Consider the following 26,956-nt stretch of genomic DNA (forward strand, 5'->3'; position numbering starts at 1 on the left):
CATTATCAGTAATGGGAAAGGCAGGTCACATGTGTCCAGAGCAGGCTCTGGCCACTGACCCCCAGCCTCTAGATTCCCAGCAGCCCCTGAGTTTGTGGCCTCTGGGAAGGACCGGCCACTTCTGTTACTGCTCTGATGGGCATGATTGGAAAATTTCCCCCGAGCAACTGGAAAATAGTCCTAAAATAACAGAAGTAGAAAAGCAGACAACTCTGAGTTGTCCAGGCCAAAAATGAATAGTAAAAATAAAACCATTATTGTGTCTTGAGCTTTGGGCTTTGGGTTTTTATATATTTATGGAGAGGAGTTAGGGCATGCAGTGACTGCATAATTCTCTCCCTAAGCATATTCCATCCAGCTGTTACTGAGATCAGCCGGTCTTTCCAAAAACCCACACTGCCTTAGTGTAGACAGGGAGAGGCTCCCGCAGCCGTCTGTTCCGACCTCATGGACTGCAGTCATTTACTGTGAAACTCACCCTGTGCAAGCCTCTTGGGGTCTGGGAAAGCCCCCAGGGCACTGAGGCTGGAAGAGGGTCTTCTGGAAGGAAGGAGTCCTGGGCCGCTTCAGCCCCCTGCCCTCCCTAGACTGGAAAAGCCAGCTCAGAGAGGGGAAGTGACTTGCCAGAGGTCACAGCAAACCCCCGTCAGAATGAGGAGGGACATCAAGTATGCTGGTTTGCAGCCCGGTGCTCTGACCACTACCCCACTGTAGTTTTAGGGGTGGGGATGGGAGAATCCTAGCTCTTTGGAGAAAATCGGACCCCCTGAGGTACCTGGGTGGCTCAGGTGGTTGAGCCTTGGACTTGTGTTCAGGTCATGCTCTCACACTGTATGGGTTCGAGCCCCCATCGGGTTCTGTACAGACATCTCGGAGCCTGGAGCCTGCTTCAGATTCTGTGTCTCCCTCTCTCTCTGCTCCTCCCCTGCTCGCATGTTCTGTCTCTCAAAAATAAATAAATAAACATTAAGAAAAAAATTACAAAAGAAATTGGGCCCCCAGAGTGGGCCACAGTCAGTCTGTACAACTGGAAGAAGAAGACTCTTGTACTTTCTGAGAGCTCCTAATCCAGGGTACTGGGGAAGCTGACCAAAGCGGGGACGGGGAGGTGGGGCACCTGGTGGCTCAGGTCTCGATCTCATGGTTGGTGAGTTTGAGCTCCGCATCGGGCTCTCTGCTGACATCACAGAGCCTGCTTCAGACCCTCTGTCCCCATCTCTCTCTGCCCCTCCCCCGCTGGCTCTCTAAATAAATAAATAAACTTTTTAAGAAGGGAGGCTGGAAGGAGGACCCAGAAGGAGGGGGCTGATTCAGATGGCAGCTCAACGGGGCACCAGACTGTGTTTGTTCCCACAGAGGAGAGAGGCCGGGTGAGGGCGCTGGGACACAGCGAGGTTTGTCAGTGGCCTGGTTAGTGGGGGAAGACGCAGGAGCAGCAGGGGGCATGACGGTGAACCCTTCCGCTCATTACGGCCCCGGGCAGCCCACAGTCACAGTTGTCCTGCAGGCGGACAAGGCTGGGCTTGTCACTTCCTGTTCCCTCCCTGCCCACCTTATGCTCATCCCTGTCTCTGGGCTGAGGCCTGACATCCGGATCCGTCCTTGCTGCGGGTGCCTGGGGCCTCACATGCTTCCTTTCTGACTTGGGGGGCCATCCATGAACAGTAGAAGGTAGGAGTGCCACCTCCGTATGCTAGAGGGCTCCGTGCCATCTGTCCTCAGGGCTCTGAGGCAGATCGAGAGTCCCTGGGCAAGGGAGGCACCGAACCCTGAGAGCTTATTCTGTAGCGGGCATTCTGCTGAAGGCACCTGTGCCGTTCTTCTGGTAATCACTCGGGGCACTGGGTCAGCCAGGTGTGCTTTGGGCTTCAAGTAACAACAAACCCAGCCTGCGGTAACCTCAGCCATAAAGCTACAACTGTTTATCTAATGAGAAATGTGGAAGTTGGGGCCCTGTGTTAGTTTAGCAGCTAACCGATGTCCTTAAAACCCAGGGTCTTTCCACCTTTCTGTTCCCCCATCTTCAAGGTGTTGGCTTTTGGTCCTCAGATTTGTCACCTCACGGTTACAAAATGGCAGCTGCAGCTCCAGCCATCTCACCCATTCAAAGGCAGAGATCACAGGAAAACAGCTTTATTCTCCTAGACTCAGTCTTTTTGCCTGGGAACAAGTATTTTTTAGATGCCTTTTTGGTCACCCCTAACTGCAAGGGAGTCTGGGAAAGGGGATGAATTGCAAAAAGGAGCAGAAGGGCCATGATTGGCTTTGGGCAAACAGGATTCATCTCCTGAGGCAGGATACGTTGCACCCAGATGGGAATTGCAGTCAGTTAGCAAGAAAGGGAAGAGACTAGTTTCCGGGGAGCAAACTCATTGCGACTGTCACCGGCAGGAACTATTATGATCCTATTTTCCAGAGGGAGAGGCAGCCCCAGAGGGACCACACAGCTCAGAGTGGCCGAGCTAAGGACAGAACTCAGAGCGTCTGGTTGTAGAGCCTGCAGGCTGAAGTTGTACACGGAATTCCAGCCCCCAGGCCCAGCGCTCTGACCTTCCCCCTTTCCCTCTCATTCTGCTGGGCCTCCTCTCACTTGTCTGGCCCCTGCGGGCAGGCTGCTGGCTGGGCCACGTGACTCCAGTGGCCTCACTCAGGTGTCCTCACATGACAGCTGTCGTCCAAAAGGGTCAACGTGGAAGCTGACCTGCCTCTTTAAAGCCTGGGCTCGGAACCCCAGAGCGCCACATCTGCTGCCTTCTTTTGGTCCAAGCAAGCCCCGAGGCTGCCCTTCCACGTGTGGGGGCATTTGAGGAGAGAAACTGCAAAGAATTTGTGGCCATTTTTAATCCACCCCACAGGGGAGCAATTTTTGCATCCTTTTTCCTAGCTCTCCCTTTGGAAAAAGATACATAATAATCATCTTACTACTAATCAGTGTCTTTTAAAGTTTATTTATTTATTTTGGGAGAGAGAGAGAGTGAGCAAGCATGAGCAGGGGTGGGGTAGAGAGAGAGGTGGGGAGGGAGAGAATCCCAAGCAGGCTCTGCACTGTCAGCTCAGAGCCCAAAGTAGGGCTCAATCTTATGAACCAAGAGATCATGAACCAAGATCAAGAGTCAGACTTAACTGACTGAGCCACCCAGGTGCCCCTTTAACATTGATTGATTGATTGATTGATCAAATGAGATTATGCCTGTAAAAATCTTAGCATGTGGTTTAGTGCTCAGTAAATGGTAGCAGTCTACTATAAGATTATTAGGATTATTTATTAAGTGCATACTGGGTGTCAGGTGTCTCACGTACGTGATCGGCAATTCTCACGGCAGCCCCAAAAGATGGATATTATCATTCTCGTGCTCAGATGAGGAAATTGAGACCCGGAGAAGTAAAGGTAACTAACTTGTCCGTGCATCTGCAGCTAGTGAGTAGCAGAGCTGGGGTTTGGGGTCCCCTGTATTTCTCCAAAGCTAGCCGCTGGGGCGGGGGGGGGCGCAGAACAAGAGGTGAAGGGGGCTTGGAGAATTTGCACTGAGGCCCCCCGAAGCGTGTGGGAGAATGAGCTCTGGGGGGTGGCCTGCTAGATACTCATGTGCAGCACCCATCAAGGGCAATACCTCCTCAGAGTGGAAGTCGTGGTCACCCAGTGAGGGTGGAGGCGAGGGGTTCCCAGACAGCACACACAGCTCACACAGGTAGTCTTCCTCCCGGCACTGACCTTGGCTGGACTCTGCCGCGTCTAAGCATAGGAGCCTCACCGAAGCCCTGAAGGCTTGCAGGCATCACTGTGCATTATCTAGAATATTATAATATGCATTAGATTGCCTGTCCTCACCTGGCTGCACAGGGACACTGCGTCTGCGGTGCAGTCTGTGGCCGTTTCCCAGAAGGGATCCTGTGACCAGCTGAGCCGCTAAACCTCCAAAGGACAGTGGCCCAGGCCGACCCCTGTCAGTGCCCTCGCTCCTCACGGCCCCACTAGCCCACAGCCTCTCTGCCATCCCCCCCTCCCCCCAGTCTTTCCCCAGTGCCTTATCTTGGCTTTTCACATAAGAGCCCAGGACTTGGCCTTGATAAAAGGAAGTGCTACGTGAGGCTTTGTGGCCACGCAGGAAGGGTGGGTGTTGGGCATTCAGAACTGGGGACTTGTCAGAGTCCAGCCTGGGGGACTTTCCACCCCTGCCCACACCCCTACCCCTCAAGGAGCAGATGACACAGACCTGATGGCTCTAAATAAGTGAGATGTTTGGTGACACCTTGGTCTGCATCTTCCCCCTGCACTTCCCATCTGCATGGCCTTGGGTTTGTCTTTCCTCTCTGTACCCTGAGTCTTTGCCTGCCGAAGGGGAGGGTAACAGCACCTGCCTCACACGGCTGTGGGGAGACCGAGGGAGGCCAAATGTAAGGAAGGAACGTGGCGCAGAGCACAGGTGTTTGCCGCTGTTCCAACTTCTGGCTCCTTACCATCTACCCCGCTCTCAAAGAAATACCTCCGGGTTCCTTTTCACAGTAAACATGTGGTAGACGAGTCCTCAGTCCTAGATGAGCCCGAGACCAGACAGAAGAACAGAAACCAGCTGGGGGGGGGTGCGGGGGGGCAAACGGAGAATGAATTCTTCCTGAGCATCTGTGGAGATGCAACAGACCCTATGCAATATCTCTGTCACTTCCAACACAGAGGGGCGGGGCATTGGCTCCTTTCTTGTTCCTGCTGGGTAGTCTGGTGTTATTCTCCCCATTTACAGATCAGAACACTGAGGCTCAGGGGAGCCACAGAATTACCCAGGGCCACGGAGCTCATAACTGGCAGCTCAGGGCCTTCTGGGAGCCCAAGAAAAATACAGATTGTGACAGACTGACTCTCCTCCCAGCTGGAGAAGTTTTCTTTCCTTCTGTCAGTAAACACGAGGGTGGAGCATAGGGCTGATGTGTCCGCAGAGTGAAGAAATCTAGAAATAAGTACGTGCTAGGTGTGAAAAAGCCAGTGAGCCTGCAGGGAGGACAGTGTCAAGGAGGTCTCATTTGGGGACCATGCTTTGTCATTGCAGTCAACCTAGAGAGAGTTCAGTGTGGGGGCCAAATAGTCCAGGAAGAAGGCGATGCCGGTAGAGGAAGCAATGTATGTTGGGACTTCAGCCCTGGCCCTTTGTAGGTCTCTCTCTCTCTCTCTCTCTCTCTCACTCTCCAGTTCATCCTTCTTATAGGCATCCTGATTATCTTCTGTTCTCTTCTATTTTATTTGAAAAACTAAAAATAGTTGGTGGCATTGACACCCACAGGTCAGGACCCACAGTTTGAAAAACACTGGCCTTCCTTCCTGTGCCATTGCTGACACTCCCTGCCATGTGTATGTGCCTCTGAACAGGGGACCTGGGCGCGTGTCCCCACACACATGCACCACACGTGTAAAGGGCGCGTGTCCCTACGAAGATTGAATCCCCCACCCCCACCCCGCTGCCCAGCTTGTTTCCAGGTCAGAGCACCAGCCTCCGCTCCCACCCTGGCTCAGGATCAAGGTCGAGGTTTGCTCTGTCGGCCTTCCTAGGGGCACCATGAGCTCAGGCTCAGGCCTCCCTTCCCACTTGCTGTTCCCCAGAGCTCTGGACCAGAGGCCCTGCAGCAGCCCAGAGTGCGCCCATTCCACACCCCCTCCTCCTAGCACATGCTCACTCACTCACTGTGCTCTGACAACAATTCTCCAGCACCATGGGGGGGGGGGTCCTCCAATTCAACCCAGTTCTGTGAGTACCCGGAGTGAGTGCAGACCCCGTCCGTCAAAGGGCAGGGTCCCCAGCAAGACTGCCAGGCGCAGTCAGATGCCAGACGCAGGTGCAGTCCCCAGGCTACCCACACTTCTGACTTGGCTGTGAACATGACCCCCCCACCAATTCAGGGTTGATAATTCAGTGACTCTGAGAACTTACTGCAAGCGCTCTATTTCTGTGGACCCTTTTATTCTAAAGGACACGAGTCAAGAGCAGCTAGTGACAGAGACAGATAGGAGTTGAGATCTGGGGTGAGGAGGGACACACAGAGCTCCCATACCCTCCCCTACCCCCCACTCCCGCCGCCCCCGATGGAATCCAGGCACATCGCCCCTGACACATCTGTGTGTTCACCAACCAGAAATCTCCACGGAGTTTTATCTCACTGGCAGGACTGACTAACTGACACATTGGCCATCCAGCCTCCAGCTCCCCAAAGAGGCTGAGGTGGGGTGGAAGTTCCAATCCTCCATCCCCCTGGCTGCTTTTTCTGTGGCCAGCCCCTCCTTTGACACCAAGGGCCCACCATGAGTCGCCTGTTAGTGTGAACTCAGGTACAGTCAAAAGCGGCTCATTATGAATAATAAAGGACGCACTTATCACTCAGGAAATTCCAAGGGTTTTTGGTGCTCTGTGCCGGGAACCTGAGACAAAGACCAGATCTACTTTTTATTATACTGCAGCCACCCACCCCCCACCCCGACCACAGACTCGCCCTCACATTCCCACACACACTCCTCCTTCCCATCCAGCCCAGGCGGAAGGCAGCTTGACCTTGGACCTCTGAAGAAGAGGCTAGGTAACCTCTTTTCTCTGAAAGACCGTGTGTTCCTGAGCTCAGATCAGGTTCAGGTGAGCATGTCAGTTCAGCGATGCCACAGCTGTGTAGGGCGAGGCTGTGCACGGGGCTCAGGCATCCTCTCTGGGTGCAGGGCAGGGGCTGCAGCAAGCTTCTAGAGGCAACCAGCCTCTGCTGGGTCCCCTAGGGAAGGCCCCCTTCCAGGCTGGGGCACATTTGCAGGCAGCATGCCACCTGCATTTCTACCCCCAGAAGCCGCCTTCCAGATCTCCCCTGTCCTCCCCCATCTGCTCCAGGCTCTCATGCTCCCTTCACTCTGCCCTGCTTCAGGACAGGGGCTGGAAGACTTGCAGCCGCAGGTCAGTGACTCATGGGCTCATTGTATCGCTGCTCCCAAAGGAGCCCAGCTTCTCCTCTGGGCCGGGTGCAGGGTGTACAGGGGTATGGAGTGCCCAGGATCCAAGTCGAAGGGCATTACTTATCTGTCTCTACCTCAGCTTCCTCATCTCTAAAATGGGGATGATAGGGGTGCCTGGGTGGCTCAGTCGGTTGGGCGTCCAACTTCGGCTCAGGTCATTATCTCACTGTTCGTAGGTTCGAGCCCCGCATCGGGCTCTGTGCAGACAGCTCTGAGCCTGGAGCCTGCTTCAGATTCTGTGTCTCCCTCTCTCTCTGCTCCTTGCCCACTCACACACTGGCTCACTCTGTCTCTCAGAAATAAATAAATGCTAAAAAAATTTTTTTTAATAAAATAAGGATAATAATAACACCCCCCAGGGGTACCGGAGTAGTTTAGTTGGTTAAGCGTCTGACTTTGGCTCAGGTCATGATCTCATGGTTTGTGAGTTCAAACCCCATGTCAGGCTCTGTGCTCACAGCTCCAAGCCTGCTTCGGGTTCTCTGTCTCCCTCTCTCTCTGCCCCTCCCTCCTCAAAAATAAATAATATTTTTAAATAATAATAATAAGAACACCCCCCCCCCATAGCTTTAATGAGAGAACTAAGTGAGATCATGGAAGCTAATTACCTGGGATTAGAGACTGAGGCAGATGAGGGAGGCAATGTGTGTCAGTTGCTACTAATCAATATTAGCATGTTTTATTAACAATTATAATAACAACAGCAGAGAATTTGGAGTGTCATGAAAGGGGAGAGAGGACAGTGCGCCTTAGTGGGGAAAGGGAAGAGGTACCATCTTAATGCTTCCCAAGAGCCTCTCATGCCTGCGGCCACGTCCCTGGGGCCACATCCTCGGGGATGCCTCCGTGGCCCTGCTCCCCAGCCTCCCCTCAGCAACTCTGACCAGACTTCTGGTCTTCCAAGCTCTGGCCCCGGCTGCTTGGGGCCTGAGTGGGAGAGGCTGTAGACGCCCAGGTGGAGACAGGGGTGGAGGTGAGCATACCTGCTGCGGTGTGAGCTGAGAATCGACATGACTGCCCCGTACCTTAGAGCTTTTCTATGTGTGGCTGCCGGACCACTACCCATATCAGAAGCAGTGAATTCTGAACCCTAGGCACCCAACCAGCATCCCGGGGTGGTGCACAGGAAGCCACATTTTAAACACCACCAAACTCTGTGTCTACAATACAGAGTTCTTTAGGAGACATTGATTTAGTTGACCTTCCCCCTCCCCTCCCCCCACCGTGGGCATATGGGAAATGGAGACTCAGGAGCCAGGGGACATGGGCTATGTGACACATGGCTCTTAGGGCAGAATCCCCGGTTCTTCTGAGGGATGCTTGACTCCCCCGCCTGCCTCCTTGTTTCTGGAACATTCCATGACTTCCAGCTCACTGCTATCCTTCTAACCTTCACCCAAATCTTTGATTCATGGAGCTCCCCTCTTTCTGTTGTAGATGTTCCTGGTCTGCCGGGACAGCAGCTTGAAGCACCTGGTGCTCTGTGTCCACTTCCCTTCCCTGACTGATGGCTCATCCGAGGTGCTCGAATACACCATTAAAGAAGAAAAATCGAGTAAGTACCTTCCTGTGCTGGCCTCCGACCACACAGCAGTAGCAGCAGAAGATGCTACACCATGTAACCACAGACACTCCCACCTGGTCGGGGGGGGTTAAAATTAGAAGGGGGGGGACTTTCAGCCCCCCCAAAGTCATCTGGCCAGGTTTGTTGTGAACTCAGTTTATCACTCACTGTCGATGTGTTTCCGCTCACCCATGTCGCAGCGTGTTGGCTTGGCTTCCTCTTGGCCCCTGTGAAGTTTCTTCTTGCTAGCTGAGGCTGGAGAAGCGGAAGGAAAGGAGAGGGACTGTCTGGACCCCTGGTCCTAGAGATAGCTCAGCACACACTCAAACCGTGATCTTGGACAAGTCGCTTAACCTCCCTGAGCCCGTTTTCTCGTGTCAAATGTGCATAACGGTCGCTGTCCTGCCTGAGTCACAGGGCCTTTGTGAGGGCCAAATGGGTAGGCGCTTTGGAAGACAGAAAACTTGTGTGTGCACAGGGCTGCGAAGGGCAGGCCCCCGTGGGAAAATGTTTTGGGGCCTCTGATCAAGGGCGGTTTGTACTGATACACAGTGAAAGGGTCCAGGCCTCTCACAAACCATGCCGGGTAGTAAGATCCAAAAAGCCTAGAAGTTAGAAGAATCTATAGAATATTCCAGGCATCCGCTTAGGTCCTCTTAAAAATCCAGGGGGGTGTGGAAAGCTTTTTACCCTTAGAAACAGAGTGAAAAGAGTTAAAGAAAATAAAGTATGTATGAAGTATTTAATAAATATGATATATTTCTATAACATATAAATATAATAAATATTTTAAGGTATTTATTACATATTCTGGAGTAGTTGTTTCTCAAGAAACACTTGTGCCCAACACTGAGAAGATGCACAGATGATTAGGCCCTGGCCTCAAGGGTCTCCCAGTCTAGAAGGGGGGAGGGACTTGATGGGGGTGCGAGAGACACAGACACACACTTCCTGTGCAGTGTGACAGGGGGTGACTGCAGAAGGACCCCTGGCCGAGGGGCACAGAGGACGCAGATCGGGGTGGGAAGGATTCCAGGAGGGCAGCAAAGAGGAGAGGACACGGGCTGGGCCCTGAAGGGGACACCAGTCGGTATGAGTGCGGTTAGAAGCTGATATTCTGGTGGATGTGGATGAGAAAGCAGAAGCGGGTTGCTTTTCTTGCTGTTAAAGGGGCCTTTCCCTAGAGACCCTGACTCACTGTGTGTTCTGCACACGGTTACTGAGCGTCTCCCCTATGTCAGGAGCTGTTCTCCCGTTGGGGCCACAACAGGGGACAAAACACAGCCTCAGCCTCTCAGGGCTTTCATTCAGGGGGAGGGAGGAGAGGGTAAAGAAGTAACAATACGGGGTGACCTTGAGATGGAGAGTCCCTGCTGTGCAGAATGTGGAAGTGGGAAAATCAGCCAGCTGCCTCAATAACAACAAAAGTGTCAGGGCTTAAGCCCAGAAGAGGCTAGTGTCTGCCCCTGTGCAAGAGTCCTCCTCAGCAGCAGCAGGGAAGCCTCCCAGCTCAGGGTCTTGTGCAGGAAATGGGTGTGTCACCTGTGCTTGCATCCCATTGGCTAGAGTGCGGTCATATGACCACACCCAACTGCAAGGGAGACTGGGAAATGTGGTCCAGGCATGTGCCCAGGCAGAAGCGGGGGACTTGGATCTTGGTGAAAGGCTGGGAGTCTGTGAGGGGGTAGAGTATGTGGAGTTGTTACCTTAGATAGCAAACCAGTGACCTCTGTCCTGCAGTGCCCAGCAAGGAAGAAAGTGTAGTGATCCCAAAGAGGAAGGAGGGTTCTAGTTTTCTGAAACCAGAGCCTTCTAATGACTGCAGAAGGGGTGAGGTTGTTTGGGACCCCTACTGCTCTCCAAGAACCTGGGCCCTTTCTTGGATGTTCTCAGCAGGTGCCTGGGGGTGCACAGACTCTGGGCGCGTGTTTCACCATCAGCCAGGTTCAAAGACTCGCCTGACCAGGCACTAGTTAACTGCAGTCCTTTAGAAACCTGATAGCCGTTGTGCTCTTGAAGTTCAACACCAGCATGGAAAAAGTAGCTGAAGGTGGGCCGTAGTGATGTGCTGAGTGTGTTACACATCGACACGTGCTCTGGAAGTGCAAGGAGGGAGTTGTGTTCAAGGGCAGGCTCATAGGAAAGGCTTCTCAGAGGAAAAGGGAACCGGGTTGGACTGACAGAATGTCCGGAAGATCTGCTTTTCTCCTTTGTCCCACGCTTCTTTCTCACTTCCCTGCCCTGGCTCCGGGGTAATCACTTCCGAGTCTTTCCAACCCAATTACACTTCCTGGCCTTTGGGGACTTGGTCAGAAAGCATGCACACGTCCTCCCCAGCGGGACCCAGGATGTCATGTCTGGCTGCAAATGTCCCATTTCTAGTCTGGAGCCCAAGCGACAGATCACCTGGGGTGGAGGCAGCTCCCTTTCCCAGATTCGTATCTTCCTCCCAGGACCGTGTGATAGAATCTCACTTCCCCCTTTGAAACATTCCGTGCTCAACTTTGCTGAAAAGACCATCAAACCCCAAACCCCAAATCCTTCCTGCGATGTAATGATGTAGTCACTGTGACTGCACAGCTGTCATCAATAAGTTTGTATGTGTTTTTCTTTGCTCTTTGTTTATGTTACTCCACCGCTCCCCCAAACCTCAGACCCCTGAACCCAGACAACATCAAGAAAGTACCAGGTGATACGTTTCTATGCCACCTTGATTCTGATCTTTTTGGTCTCGTTTCCTCATTCAGTAGCTGCCTCCTTAACATGGTGATTGAGCACAGACTATGGAGCCACAGCCTCTGTTTGAATCCCAACTCTGTCTTTTACTACCTGTGTGACCTCTCCAGGCTTCTACGGTGGGGAGGATAATGGTCTCCCTCATAGGGTGCTTGAAGGAATTAGTGTGTCTAGATTACTTAGGACAGGGGCACCTGGGTGGCTTAGTTGGTTAAGTGTCTGACTTTTGGTATCGGCTCAGGTCATGATCTCATGATTAGTGGGATAGAGCCCCGAGTCAGGCTCTGTGCTGTCAGCCTGGACCCTGCTTGGGATACTCTCTCTGCTTCTCTCTCTCTCTCTCTCTCTCTCTTTCTCTCTCAAAATAAATAAATACACTTTAAAAATAAATAAATAACTTAGGACAATACTGAGAACACAATAGAAGGTTATAATAATATTTGCTGGTTGATGATGATGATTACTAATCCTCTTGCAAGATTAAGCTAAAAGGAAGAGTGGAATTGGCCTACACAGAAGGTTCCAGGCTCTGGGTAAATCCCATCCAATGTGTGTGCCCGCCACATAGTCCCTTGTGGGAGGAAGGAGCCACCAAGCTTTTGAGTCCCCCTGTGGCGGCTGCAGTGGGGTCAGCCTGAGGAGGAAGTGGGCAAGGGGAAGGCCCAGGCCTGGGACTGGGGCCTTTTATTTGGGATTCCCCCCGCAGCTCAGGCGAAGAAGGGAGACGAGGGGATCCCCCGAACACGGGAGGTCAGCCTCACCCGTGGCCCCGTGAGGAAGGCTCACTTGGCCACTGCTGTGGTTCTGTGTGCTTGGATCCCCCTCTACTTCCCTGTTGAGAGTTTCTTTGCAAAACACTGACCGAGTCGCTCAGGCCAGTGATGCTGTGGGGACGAACAGCCTGAACAGCGGCAGCTGCTGGCTGCCCTGTGTGCAGCACATGAACCCCAGGGAGGGGCGGCAACCCCTCCGAACAAGCATTACCATCTCCTGGATCCTTGGTCCTCCTTGTGCTGCCCTGAGGGGAAAAGAAGGCTTTGCCATGTCTGGGTCCCCACTTAGCTTCACAGGGACCCTCAGAGGCCAGGTGTGTTTGGGGGGGGCAGATGGGGGCAGAGAACTAGCAGAAGAAGGCACTAGAGCAGGGAACACGGGGACACAGGAGCAGGATACAGCATGGACGGAGGCTAGGCCAGCTGAAGTGGCTAAAATTAACCACCTCGCGGGCTAGCTACTTGTCATTCATCTGCACCCTTGAAGGTGGTGACACTGAGACATTCATGTGACGGCATTTTTTTCTGCTTGCTGCTAAACAAAAACAAAAGGAGGAGGAGAGGAAGAGGAAGAAGAAGAAGAGGAAGAGAAGGAAGGAAGGAAAGAAAGAAAGCAAGCAAGCAAGCAAGCAAGCAAGCAAGCAAGCAGCAGTTGGCTGCTAAACAAAAACAAAAGAAGAAGAAGGAGAAGGAGGAAGAGGAAGAGGAGGGGGAGGAGGGGGAGGAGAGGGAGGCAGAGGAGAAAGAAAATGAGTTGACCCTGTTTCCAGAAGAGGAACCATCAGACAGGGACGGATGATGTGGTCTGGCCCCTACAGAAAGCCATTGCCTGGCACTCAGTCCGAGCCACTGGCCATTTCGGGGGCAGCCCCACGGCACTCCCTGCCTATTCCCTGCTACCCGGGCTGGCCCCCTGGCTTTAGGAAGTCTGGCCTGTCGAGCTCAGGTAGGGTTTCTTCTTGCCCTGAACAGATTTCCCACTCTGAGGTCTGTGGTTTTGGGCCAAGTCGTTGAAGCGGATAGATCCACTGGTGGTGAGGAACAGAGCCCAACTCACTGGTAAATGTGGTGAATGTCGTGCTGATTGGCACGGATATGTTATCGCCACGGGACTGGGGGAACTTCTAAACCAAGGAGGGAAGTTCTAGATAAGTTTCCCTGGGCAGTAGAGATCTGTATGTATGGGCAGCTCAGAGCATGTTCCAGAAAATGCCTGTGAGGTCCACACAGATCTGTTTGCATTGCTGCTCTTGGGTTTGACCCCTTCACCAACTGACCCATTATCCTAGAATGAGATTTAACCTGTATTTGGACCACAGTGTGTTAAGTACATAGAAAGGTAAGGAACGATCATCATTAATGTCAGGGTTGGGAAGGACAAGGCAAGTTTGTGATGTTTTGTTGGGGAAGCAGCACTCCCTTAGTGGTGAGTTACACTCTAGTCAAAGCAAACCTCTTCTGAGAGCATGCGCTTTGGAAAGGCAGATGGTTCTACACCTTTATTCTTTCTCTGTCCTCTTGGGACATCAGACAAACTCCGTATCTGTGCTTTAGTTTCCTCACGTGCAAAACGGGAGCACTTGCAACAGAACTCTTGGAGGACTGATGAGTATGTAGGGACAGGGGACAGAATCGCCCAGTGTGAGGGAAGCACTCAACAGCATAACTGTGCCATCATGATTTATAATCAGAAATGTATGTTTGGTCTCCATTCTGGTTCCTGGCACAGAGCTCCCCAAACCCTTGGAATTTCCTAGGTGTTGGGAGCCATAAAGGTGTCTTGATGATCATAATAAGTCCCTTTCAACCACACCAGAGTTTATACAAAGATCTCAGTGAGGGCTGGGGGGGTAGGGGGAGTGTGGTGTTGGTTGCCAGGGAAACCAACCACATGGTTAGAGGGCTGGAACTTCCTGTTCCACACCCTGACCTACAAGGAGGGGAGAGAGGCTGGAGGTTGAATCAATCACCAGTGGCCAGTGGCCAGTGATCGAATCATTTAATGCATGACCAATGCATCCCCGTGTAGGGAAGCCTCCATAAAACCTCAAAAGGATGGGGTTCAAAGAGCTTTTGGGTTGGTTAACATACCTTGCCCTGCTACCATCTGGCTATTCCTCATTTTTATCATTTTATAAGAAACTGGTGATCTAATCTGTAAGATGTTTCTCTGGATTCTGTGAGCCGCTCTAGCAAATTAATTGAAGCCAAGAAGGGAGTCATTGGAACATCCCATCTCTGCACCTGGACTTGTAGTTGCCATCGGAAGGGGCGGGGTGGGGGGCCGTCTTGTGGGACTGAGCCTTTAACCTGTGGGGTCTGACACTACCTCCAGGGGGCGGTGTCAGAATTGAGCTGAACTGTAGGACACCCAGCTGGTGGAGGAGAATGGCTTGGTGCAGTAGGGAAGGAGACCGTTAGAACTGACGTCAGAATTGGAGCAACTTTCCAGCATCACCATGGTGTCCCCTGGACACCGTGGGGATGTTTCTGGAGGAAAGCTATCCCAGCGTCCGCATGGAGGGAGCACCCTCAGTAAACGCTAACAGTTCTCGTTCACTATGGGGATTGAGTAACATCATCTTACGCCTCCAAACCATTGTTTCCTGCAATGCTTTGTTCCCAGAGAACTCCGCTAAGAAGCTGATTCATCCTTTTTATCACACAGCGGTTGTTACCCAGGGAGGTTTGGGCTAAAAGCTAACCACAGTTTGTTTCTTTCTGGTTTCACCAATTCCCTCCTCAGCCTCCAAAATTGGGATTGGTCCAGGGGAAAAAAATACACCATTGGATCATTTAACTCCAAGAACTTTATTGTAAAACTCTGATGAGTTTCTTTTTTTTAATGCATTAAATTTAACTTTCATTTCAGTGTAGGTAGCAGACAGTGTCATATTAGTGTCAGGTGGACGATATCGTGATTCGCCCATTCTGTACATCACTCAGTGCTCCTCACATAAGTGTGCGCCTCATCCCCTTCACCTGTTTCCCTCTCCCCCCACCGTGCGTGTGTTTTGAATCATGGTGGTGTATATGGTTTTTAGCCTCCCTTTGTTCACTTGTTTTATTATGAGCTCTCTCTGAGTTATTAAACATTTTGATAACAATGCAACCAATTAAATATGTTCCGAATAGCTTCTGAAGGAGGATGCGTAGGATGGGCTCTGTAAGACATGGCTGCTGACATTGGATCTGTAGGGCAAAACACACACACACACACACACACACACACACACACACACACACACACTCACTCATACTTAACCAAAACTGCAGGCCAGACTGTCCTAAGTGCCAGAATGTGAGTGTGTATTTCGGGGGCATCTGATTGATTACTTTTTTAAAATTTTATTCATTTATTTTGAGAGAGAGAGAAAGCAGGTGAGCAGAGGGAGGCAGAGAGAGAGAGAGAGAGAGGATCTCAAGCAGGATCCGTACTGTCAGCACAGAGCCTGACGTGGCTCGAAGACACAAACCGTGAGATCAGGACCTGAGCCGACACCAAGAGCCCATCACTTAACCACCGGAGCCACCCACGTGCCCTGGAATGGACTGCTTTTGACGGGGGAGGATATCACGCAGGACTCCCTGGGCCGTGGTGGTTGGGAAATCACTGTGTGGAAGAGAAACTGAGGCAGGAAAGAGATCTGGGAAAAGGTGGGCTGTGTTGGGGGTAAGCTGATGAGGGGAGCCAAACCGACGACTACGAGGTGGGATGGGGCCGTGTCTCCCTGGTGTCAGGGACTCAGTCTGCAGTGACAGAGGAAGGCATGAAGCCACTATGAGCAGGAAGCGTCCTGATAAATAGGTGCTTCTGCAGGGAGCTGGGCTGTGTGGGTGGGGGTGGGACGGCCCTCCCTGCCGGGTGCAGGAAGAAGAAGAGCTTGAGAGACCTCCCGAGGTAAGGGCCTCGATGTATGGCCATGATGGTGGCGGTGCAGGGACTGGACAGGGCCGCAAAGCGAAGGGGTGGGGCCAGGAGCAGCCATTGCAGGGGGGTAGGAGGGGAGGCCCTTTCAGTGGGCGAAGCCTCCTGAGAAGGCGGGGTGGGAGGCAGAAGAGGGATGCCGTACCGCCTCTCTGGGATGCAGCCACACAGGGACTGCCAGGAGTTCACTTTGCCCTGAAGAAGTGGGACACAGGAGGACGTTTTGACAGAGATGAAAGATCTAGAACACAGGGCTTTGGAGGCAAGAGAAGGGGAAGATGAGGGAAACAGGTTTGTGGGGGTGAAGGTATCATGCCAGCACCCAGCCCGAATGGTGGCCTGCATGCACGGTGACCATCACCTTCTGGGGCTTTGCAGCTTCCGAAAATCTGTCCAAGGAAAAACAGTCCAACCCAACTGTTTCTGAGAACCAGGGTTCTCTGTGCAGCCACTCCTATTTTGGGGGTGACTACAGAAGTGTCAGGGGTCCTGGGCTTTCTGGAGAACAGGGAGTGTGGATTATCTTAGCTCAACATTTGCATCTGGACTCCCGCCTTCCTCTCTAGATGTTTCTGCCTCCCTCTGCCACCTCCGGTGAAACCTGCTCTCTGGAAATTCTCTAGCCACTAAACTGATTTATACTAACGTGTGAAAGACTAACATCACCATAAAGTTGTGCTCACGGCCACGAGAGTTTGCATCTCAATTCTCAACAGAAATAATAGTCCTATGTTACAGTGGTGAAATGTCAGGCCTCAGCCAGTAAGGAGCAGGAGTTGGTCTGTCCTGAAATAGCAGAGGAGGGGGGACCTACCTGTTCTAGAAAAGGCTCATTCTTACTGTGGAAACCCTCCTGAGGCCCACTGCTCATGCAGGCCCTCTTCTTGGGTAGAAAGTGAAGTTTCCTAATGTGTTCTTGCCTGTTCAGGGCAATTTCCCCCAGTTTATCATAGTGTAAAGCCCCCCCATCCACCCAAGAGTAATAATCCCCATGCCCCCATCTAGAACCATCCTGCCACTTCCATTCTCTTCCCTTGTACTCACCGGGCTCAGCCCCCTTCGCCTGTGCTTGGATGCTGTCCCCAGTCCCCTCGGCCTTTATTCTCAGCTCCATATTTCCCCATCTCCTATCCCCCCGCTGGCTGGAAGCTTCCGAGGATAGAGTTTGTGTGTTATAGTAGGTGTGGGCCCCACAGCTCCGCATAGAGTAGAGCTGTAGCAAACACCAGGCCATTGATCAGCTGCTTTATAACACCTCACACTCGAACAGAGAGATGGCCTGGTCCAGAAGGCCTGGAGCCCAGTGGACCCGGATACAAATCCCATCCCTTTGCTTTCATCAGCTGTGAGGTCTTGGCCATGTTGCTCAATACTCTGCCTCACAAAGCCTTGGTTTTTTCAACTATGAAATGGACTCATTGTGATAGCAGACTGGAAGAGCACACAGGAGGTGCTCACAAAAAGCAAATTGCCTTCACCCTCCCCTGACTGCCTGCCTTCCCCTTTGGCTTGGATCTTAGGGTTAGAAAATCTAAATTTGCATTCAGTTCTGCCACTAAACTAGCTCTGTGAACAAAAGCAAGATGTTTGACTCCTGGGCCTCACTTTCCCTTTTTTTTTTAAGTTTATTTATTTTGAGGGAGAGGGAGCTGGGGAGGGGCAGAGAGAGAATCCCAAGCAGGCTCTGCACTGTCAGCACAGAGCCCAGTGCATGGCTCAGACTCCTGAACAGTGAGATTATGACCTGAGCTGACGTCAAGAGTTAGATCCTCAACCGACTGAGCCACCCGGGCGCCCCTCCTGGGCCTCACTTGCAACCACAAATGGAGTGAATGATGCATCTAAGGATATTATTATAAGGAATAAATAAAAAGACATATGTGAAGATACCTAAAACCAGGCAGAAATGCAAGAGTGACACTGCATTCATTCATCCATTCATTCATCCATTCATTCATTCATCCATCCATCCATCCATTCATCCATTTATGCATCCATTCATTCGTTCATTCATTCATCCATCCATCCGTCCATCCATCCATCCATCCATCCATTCATTCATCCATCCATCCATTCATTCATCCATCCATCCATTCATCCACTTATCCATCCATTCATTCATTCATCCATTCATCCATCCATTCATCCATTCATTCATCCATCCATCCATTCATTCATCCATCCATCCATCCATCCATCCATCCATCCATCCATTCATTCATTCATCCATCCATTCATCCACTTATCCATCCATTCATCCATTCATCCATCCATTCATCCATCCATTCATTCATTCATCCATCCATCCATCCATCCATTCATTCATTCATCCATCCATCCATCCATCCAACCATTCATTCATTCATCCATCCAGTCATCCATTTATCCATCCATTCATTCATTCATCCATTCATCCATTCATCCATCCATTCATCCATTCATGTATATATGTAGCTAGCATCTGTTGAGGACCATGATGAGACCAGATTCTGCTCTTAAAAGGATCGCTGGGGAAGCTAAGTGTGTGAGTTGGGACAGGAGTGGAAGAAAGAGAGCCACGTGCTTTGTGGCTCTCAAGGCGACCCTGTGCGGAGGCTTGGCTCGCTCTAGGAGGATTACCCCATGTCAGGACTTATAAGATGTTCTTACAAGCTTTGGGGTTTTCTCCTGAAAAAGAAAGGCAGTTGCTACCTCTGAGCACCTCTGGAGCGCCTCCCAGACTTACTTTGCTCTGGAAGTTTCAAGGCGGTGGCTTCACCCCTAGGAAGAGTGAGCAGCGTTAGAGCCATGCGAGCTCAGGCAAAGCCATGGGCGGGTGTCATCGAATTGGGTTTTAATCTGGCTCTCCCAGCAACTTGCAGTGTGGCCTTCAGCAAGTCACTCAATGTTTCTGGGACTCCTGAGGGGAACGGATCTGTGACCTCTCCTGGCAAGAGACAGATGCAAAGTGCCGTGGAAGGACAGAGCCCCACCAGAAGGAAGGCGCCATTCTGTGATTGCCTGACCCCGGCATCCTGAGCGCTTGGATTTTCCTAAAGCCTTGCGGTGGCTGAGGGGACACCTGCTTCTCCACGTCCAGGCAGCTGGGCTGGCCTCTTGGGAAGCCATGTCATTATGCCTGTCCCGCCAACTTTTTCTTCCTGCCCAAACTATTTAAGGAAGAAGTCAGAGGTGAGACCTTCTGGAAAGTTCTGTAGAAAAGGACTGGTGTCTTCCATGGCTCTTTGTGTCCATCTCCTTTTGTCTGTGGAGAATCGGTGAATAGTTTACACTGCCTTTTATCAGCAGCTGCTGGGGTGTTCCTGTTGTTTGTTCTGGTCTTGGTTTTCACAGGGGAAACTTTTAAGGAAGTTACCCCAATAGAACTTCCCCTACTGGAATGTTCTTTAATGCAGTCATTGTTCTCAGTCCAAGACAGCCGTGAGCAGCCCCCAGGTGAGACTCAGCTCCCCAATAACTAGGTCCCACCATGAAATCTTATAGCGCCTTTAGCCCCCAGTTACTATGGAGCTGCTGTGTGCCAGGCACCGTAGCGGACTCTCTGTGTGCCAGGCACTGGATGGGCTTCCATAGACGCCATTCCTCTTGTCTTCACCACAGCCCTAGGAAGCAGATGCTAGGACCCTCATTTTGCCACTGAGGAAATCGTGCCCAGGAATGGAGCAGGGACCGAACCCAGGCTGTCACCTCCAGGTTCAAAATGCCTCCCCCCAAACCAGGCTGTTTCTTGCCCTGTCTCCCATGGCCCTAACGCAGGAGGCTCCCCAAGTCAGGAGGAGGTGGCGGAGAGGGCGGTAGTGCGGGCAGTCATCGAGCGTGTCTAAGAACTTGGGAATCACCCTCCGAATCTGAAGCCTCTGCTAAAGTTAGATCCAAGTCCGTTGTGTTCGTTGCACAGAACCAGAGCTGGACAGCAAGGGGGCAGATGGGGACCAGGTGGCTGCAACAAGGACAGCCATGCGGAGCTCGAGTCCCTCGAGGCAGTGGTCACCTGAGTGCCAGGCCTTTCGATGGCTCTGCCTCCTGACGACCGTTGAACGTAAACACGGGCCTGAGCCCATCTGAGCTCGGTTTCCTCATCTGTAACATATGGGTCTGGGGGACGCTCAGGAGAGGGGCCGGTGGGGTCTCAGGTAGCTGTGCTAGCTTGGTGGTGGTTCTGCTGTCTCGTGCTCTCTCCATTTTTTCTGCACTGTCTTAGGGTTCCAGGTGGCCCCAAGTGTGCAGCATGTGGCTCAGGGCTTGGTACAGCAAGCTCCCTCTACACAGCCCAACCTAGAACGTTCTCCACATGCCTCTTCCTCTGCTGAGTTATGACACAGAATATTTACTGAGAACTTGCTGGGTGCCTGGGGCCTTTCCTGGGTACAGTGACAGACTGAGGATGTAAGATACTGATAGCAATCCTCTGTGGAGCACTTTATGTGAATTAACTCATTCAATCCGCCCATCAGCCCTAGGATGTAAACACGTTGTGTGGCAGATTCAAGATGGCGGTCCTTTCTTTGACCCTGTTCCCATCAAGGAGCCACAGCCCCTCCCCTTGAATCTGGGCTGGCCTGGGGCTGCTTTGGCCAACAGAGTAAGGCAGAGGGGACAGTATCCCGGTTCTGTGTGTAGTTTTAAGAAAACTGGCAGCTTCTGCTTGGGCCCTGGGAGCCACGTAAGAAATCTGATGACTGAGACCACCCACTGGAAAGGCCACCTGGAAACCATCCACAGAGAGAGCAAGGCCCAAGAGGGCCCGGCTGAGCCTCGCCTTCCAGCCCTTCCCGCCAAGGCACCAGGCATGGCCGAAGGCTTCTGGATCCTCTGGACCAGGACAGTCCCAGCTGAATGCCACCAAGCGACCCAGTCAGTGCCTTGAGCAGAAGAAGAAACTGGGGCACAGAGAGGCTAAGCGGCTTGCTCGAGGTCACAACGAGTAAGTGGTGGGTCCAGGGCCTAAACCCAGCAGCCCGCTCCCCGGCACGTATGCTTAACACTGTGCTGCACTGCTCTTGAGTGGAACACGTGGTGATGCTCTCAAGGAAACCTCTCCCTGCTTCGGGGTGCAAGCATCACACACACTGCATAACTAGGGGAAATATTAGGCATGCACAGTCCGAAAAAGGCCGTGGAGTCACAGGATGCGGGCGGTGAGCCAGGGAAGCTTTAGTGGCCTGGAGTATGGGGTGTGTGGAAGCGGGGACAGGCAGAGAAGGGGACCCTTGGCCGGGCCGAACCCAGGACAGCGTGTGCCCAGGTCCTGATGCTCGGCCTTTACCTAAAAGGGCCAACCCCCAGCAGAACGGCATTAAAGATGTGCCTTTTACACAGAAGCCCCCCACTGCTGGGGGAACAACCCAGAATGGAGACCGGAGGGGAGCATGGTGCCCCCCCCCCCGGCTCCTACAGCGGGTGTGGACAGAGGAGACACTTAGGAAGAGGACTGGCAGCACAGCGGGACAGAAATGGGCTGAAGGAGGAAGAGGGGCCAGTAGGCACCCGGGGTCAGGGACCTGTGGCAGCGTCACCCTAGGTCCAGGGGAAGAATGGTGGGCAGGGGGCATGATAGCGAGGGACACTGGGAGCCACTGTGTCTGGGAGAAAGAAGCCACCACCATCACCCTAGTGCTCAGAGCAGTGCCTGGCACATAGTAGGTGCTCAGCAAATATTTGAATAAACCCACAGGTCCAGGGCGCAGGATGGAGAGTTGAGAGTCCCCGGGGTGTGACATGCTAGCTCTACAGCGCCCCTCCCTCTGTGGTGGTCACGCCCTCTGGGGCCAAGATACCCGCTTCCATCTCTGGTGTTGCTGGGCTGCGGAAGTGCCACGTGGTAGATAAAGGGGAATTGGGGTTAGATGTCTGGCAGGAGGAACCTAGGGCGGGGAGGGGCGGGGAGGGAATGGCCTGAGGGCGCAGAGCCCTGACCCCCAAGCGGTCATAGCAACTTCCCTGTGTCAGCAAACTCTTCTCTGTGCAGCAAGTGTGTCCCCTTTTGTGACCAGGGGCATTTACGGTGATTCAGGAGAGCCCCCCCCACTCTATGCCTGTAGGGACTTGGGGGGCAGGTCCAGAAATAACACCCCTTTTGTCCACCCCCACATTCAGAACCAGTGAGGAGCTAGATATAAGATCAGAGCACCCACTTGCCCAGTGATGGGCTGAGCTGGGGGCGCCATTTGACCCGACAGCCACAGTGCAGTGCCCTGCCCCCCCCCCCACCGCCTTTGTCCCCCAGAACCGTAGGCCTGCCCTTGGCAAGGGCTGAGCCTGCCCCGGGGGCCTTTGCAGAGAAGCAAGCCGCATCCGGAGCCCTGCTGGGTATTTCCAAGCCGGCGAACGTTCCGGCAGCATCTGGAAGCAAGTGAAAACACCATTCGCCCTGAGACCAGCCCCTCGTTCTTGATCCCGTGACTCCTTTCGTGGCACTGATGGGGATGAGGATGGGGGCGAGATCCCTGTGGTTCAGAGCCCCGGGGGGCGCTCCTGTCTGCTCTAAGCACCGATGTGCGGCAGCGCGCTAGGCGTGGGCATCGCACGGTGCCCCTGGGCTCCTGCTGTCTGTCCTGGGAGCGCGGACTGGCTCTCCCTCCGCGGCAAGATTCCTGAAACGCAGCGCACTTGACATTTGGAGCCGGATCGTTCTTTGCTGAGGAGGCTGTCCTGGGTACCTCGGGGCCTTTAGCAGCATCCCTGCCCACCCCCCACTACGTGTCAGAAGTGCCACCTCCCCACCCCCCAGGATGTGACATCCTAGGCTGTCTCCACACCTTGCCCAGCGCGCCCTGGGGGACAGGTGTGCTCCTGGTTGAGAACTGCTTCGGGCTCTGCTGTCCAGTCCCAAGCCGGCGGCCATGAGCCACACGATTGAGGTGTGGCGACTTTGACTTGAGATGTGCTGTCAGTGTAAAAGTGACACAAGATTTTGAATACTTAATATAAAAAAAGTATAAAATATCCCACTCATAATTTTTTATAGTTATGATTTATGGAACTGATAACATTTTCGATATTTGGGGTTAAACAGAATATATGATCAGGGTTCATTTGACCCGATTCTGTTTACCATTTCCCACGTGACTGTAGGAAACTAAAACTACGCATGTAGCTTGCGTGTTGTTTCTCCTGGGCAGCGGGGTCTGGAGAACGAATCGCGTGTGCTTCGTGAGAGCGCGGGCTGCAGAAGTCGTGTCCTGGTGTCACTTCGCAGCTCTGTGACCTTTGGGGAGCCACTGAACCTCTCTGGGCCTCCCAGCTCTTGTAAGTGGTGATCACTTTTCTTCTAGACCTCAGACTAAAGTTTGCAGACTCCGGGGTAAGACCGTGAAGCTGGGTTGTTTTCTGAGCCAGGTTGTGCCTTGATGGGTCCTTCCGTGGGACTTGGGGGTGTTCTCGCCAATAGGGTGGTGCCTCGGGCCACCTTCTTCTCCTCCTTCGGCCCCACAGAGCAAAGCGTTTCTTCTTGATGGAGACAGTCAGACACCTGCTCATCCCTGAGTGTGAGCGAGGAGCAGGCGGATGGCTTTGCCAGGCTGGCAGCTCATTCCCTGTGGGTAATTAGACCCCCAGATGGCAGACGGCGTGCCTCTGCTTTGCTCTCCTCCCCCGCTCCCTGGCCCTTCTCCCCAAACACCTCCCGGTCTGCTTATCCGTGATTTCATCTTCCCTGACACTTGGCAGGCCCCTCCTCGAACGTCTCCCCTTCTGTTCTGGCATCTGAACCCAGGAATAGTTCCCAAAGTCCCGTCTGCATTGTGACAATTTGTTCTGCAACCCTTTTCCCAGACTTAAGGCCTCGTCTGCACAGTTTCTAAATATGGAAGCGCTCCATCCAAGAAAAGGAATCTTTTCATTGCAGCTCAAACCGCGTAGGGGCAGCTGTTGCAGATGCGACTGCCAGCGTGAGGCTCAGAGGCAGCGCTTTCAACGACAGCAAATGCCACAGAGCCTGTGGTAGCGACCCGGCAAGGTCCTGGCTCTGGGAACGGTGCGAGGGAGGGAGGCCTGGTGCCAGCTCTCTGAGAGCTTCATTCTGGGCCAGGGTCCGGCCTGTGAACACATGGTGCTCTAAAGCGGCGTGTGTACCCAGCGCCAGGGCCCCGGGGAGGGGAGCCAGAGACCTTCCTGGGAAGCTTTCACCCAAGGTGACATGGGGCCTGCCTGGTGACAGGGGGGGAAATGTGTGGCCCATGGGCAGGCGTCCCTGCGAGCTGACTTAGTCACTTGAAGCAGGGACACATGGAGTACATTCATTCTAGTATGAAGTACTGGGACGCCCTCCCTCCACACCATGCCACCTCTCTGAACAAAAGGCACCTGATATACCAGGTTCCCAGGCTGGTGACACCTAGTCAGGACTGTGGCCTTTGGGCCATGTGTTTAACCTCTCTGAGCTTGCCTGGACTATGAGGATAATGGAGTTGTCATGATGATTAAAAATAGAGACTGGTGCACAGTAGGCACTTAATAAATGGTAGATGATATTATTATTACTCTTATTATTATTATTTGGAAACCTTGAAAACTGCCCCTCCATTATTAATCAGGAGGCTGAAAACCCATGATTCTAAAGCTAGGAATTTGGGAGAAGAGGCCGGAACAATCAGAATAGCAGAAGCTAGGTTCCGGAGAGCAGCACAGTCAAACTCTGGGGAGCACCCGAGGTAATACTTTCTCACAGCACGATGATGTACCTTCCCTGGACCTCAGTTTCCTCATCGATGCAATGAGCGAGTTTGGACCAGAGCTGTCTCTAAGGGCCCTTCCCTTCTGGCTTCCCGTGGTTCCCAGTCCGTATAGTGGGACTACAGTAGAAGGAACACTTGGGTGTGGCTGAGTCTCTAGTCCCAGCAAATTTGGAGTGTGGGGTAGAACTCAGTAAAAAGACAGTGTAGTACCTTTTTCCTCTTAAAATTCCTAAGATGAAATCAAGAGGGACTTGCTCCTAATGCCAACTGCAACCAACAAAGATGGCCATGACTCACACCCAGGGCTGCCATGGACAGTTGCACAGCTTGTGCACTGTCCAAAAGTGCCTCGTCGGTGAGTTGAATGGGGGATGAACATCAGCTGCTGTTCTGCTTGCCAAGTTGTGCAGTTTAGTGCAGGGCTACAGCCACCTGGAAGAGGAGGCACCTCTCTGCTCCCTTAGCAGATCCTGTCACAGAGCATTAGGGGCATTTGGAAGCAGCCCTCTGTTTGGACCATGACTGAGGAGATGTGGTGGGGGTTGGGAGGGGAGCTAAGGGAGGATGATCTTACACTGAGAAGCTTCGGGGCTCGGAGGGGATGGAGGTTTTTACGGAGGGAGGCTCAGGCAGGCTTGGGAATGGTCAAGGGGCTCCAGGCCAGCCAGTGAGCGAGAGGCCAAGGTGTCTACCTGGACCATCAGTCCCAGGTGAAGAGAGAGAAAGGAAACTGTCTCCAGCACATTTTCACATTGGCGGCCCTTCGCCTCTGCAGGGTACCACCCGCCCTCTGCACCAGGAGCCGGAGGGCCAGGGAGGGCCTCCGTTACTCTTACCGGCACGTGGCGGTTTCAGAAAGCAAGCGTCAGAGAGCAAGGGCTTTGGTCTCTGCCCACGTGGCCGGTGGAACCGGGAGCCCGTGCCTGGCCGTTACCGTCCACGTGCAGGCTTCGCCTGGAGCAGGAGTGAGAGCATCCACCGCTCGTGCCCCATCCCGGCTGGTCGGGCGGCAAGTCCGCGCCCTCTGGCAGCCTCCCCGTCTGCTGGGACGAGCGATCCCAGAAGCCGTCGTCGGGCAGCCCCCTTCCTTCGGGCAGGGAGACGGCTGTCCCCCCATTTCACCGGAGAGGCAGCCGTGCTGTAGGAGCTTCTGGAAGCAAGAGGGCGCCAGAGCTGGGCCTGGACCCACAGCCCACCCCCCCCTCGGACTCCGGAGAAACTGGGAACAGGGGCAGTAGTTTTCATCTACTGCGGGACACTGAGCCTTTGGACAAGCCCGGTGAGAGTGGCAGAGGATCGTTTTCCCGTCTAAGCCACACACTGGGCCAGGGGGCGGTTCCCATGGCAACGGTGCTGCTGCTGGGTAGCGGGGGCAACCGAGGTGGCCTTCCTAGAGGGGAGGGAGCTGCGAGGGGTGGGAGCACGTAGACCCGTGGGGCAGGCCACACCCACCAGGCCACAGATGTCTGTCCCTCCTGCTCCCCAGCCTGTTGTCACAGTGGCCTTTTATTCTCAGGGTCTGCACCTGTGGCCTTTCCTGTCGGGGACCCAGCTTGAGCAATGTCCTGTGGCCAGACCATTGGCAAGTTCCCTGCCATCCTTCTACCTGTGAGGCTGCCGCTCAATTTCTATATCCACCTACCCTGTGTATCAAGATGGTGAGCACGATAAATATGTGCCAATAAATGAATATGTAATGAAAGTATTCTGGCTAAAGAGGAGCTCTGAGCCCTTCAAAACAAAGCAGCAAACAGCTTGATTTAAAAAAGAGCAAAGAGGGGCACCTGGGTGGCTCAGCTGGCTGAGCGGCTGACTTCCTCTCAGGTCATGATCTCATGGTTTGTGAGTTCGAGCCCCACACCGGGCTCTGTGCTGACAGCTCAGAGCCTGGAGCCTGCTTCAGATTCTGTGTCTCCCTCTCTCTCTGTCCCTCCCCCACTCACACTCTGTCTCTCTCAAAAATAAACATTAAAAAAATATTTTTTTAATGAACAAAGAAAGAGATTCTTCTCCAAAGAAAATACACAAAAGACTACTAAGCGCAAGAAGAGATACTCACATGGCTCTTCATTAGGGAAATGCAAATCAGAGCCACAGTGAGATACCACTAAATACTCACTAGGATGGCTGTAATCAAAAAGACAGACAGGGACGCCTGGGTGGCTTAGTCAATTGGACATCCAGCTTCGCATGATCTCGCGACTAGTGAGTTCGAGCCCTCATTGGGCTCTGTGCTGACAGCTTGGAGCCTGCTTTGATTCTGTGTCTCCCTCTTTCTCTGCCCGTCTCCCGCTCGTGCTCTAT

General features: G+C 53.0%; 1 protein-coding gene across 4 annotated transcripts in view; it reads left to right on the top strand.

Annotated features, from left to right (window-relative positions):
* Positions 1-26,956, top strand: part of RIN3 (Ras and Rab interactor 3) — a 119,578-nt gene that overhangs the window by 44,311 nt on the left and 48,311 nt on the right. For 3 of the 4 annotated variants that reach the window (XM_039232503.1, XM_039232504.1, XM_039232505.1), the window contains one exon: positions 8,414-8,531. In XM_039232503.1, the coding sequence (XP_039088434.1) occupies positions 8,414-8,531 (118 nt within the window). Of the gene's footprint in view, positions 1-1,600; positions 1,672-8,413; positions 8,532-26,956 lie in introns of those variants that run through there. The other variant, XM_039232506.1, reaches the window with a different exon arrangement.

Source organism: Hyaena hyaena, unplaced genomic scaffold (assembly GCF_003009895.1).
Source record: "Hyaena hyaena isolate Hyena2069 unplaced genomic scaffold, ASM300989v1 scaffold_67, whole genome shotgun sequence".
In the NCBI taxonomy this organism is placed as follows: Eukaryota; Metazoa; Chordata; class Mammalia; order Carnivora; family Hyaenidae; genus Hyaena; species Hyaena hyaena.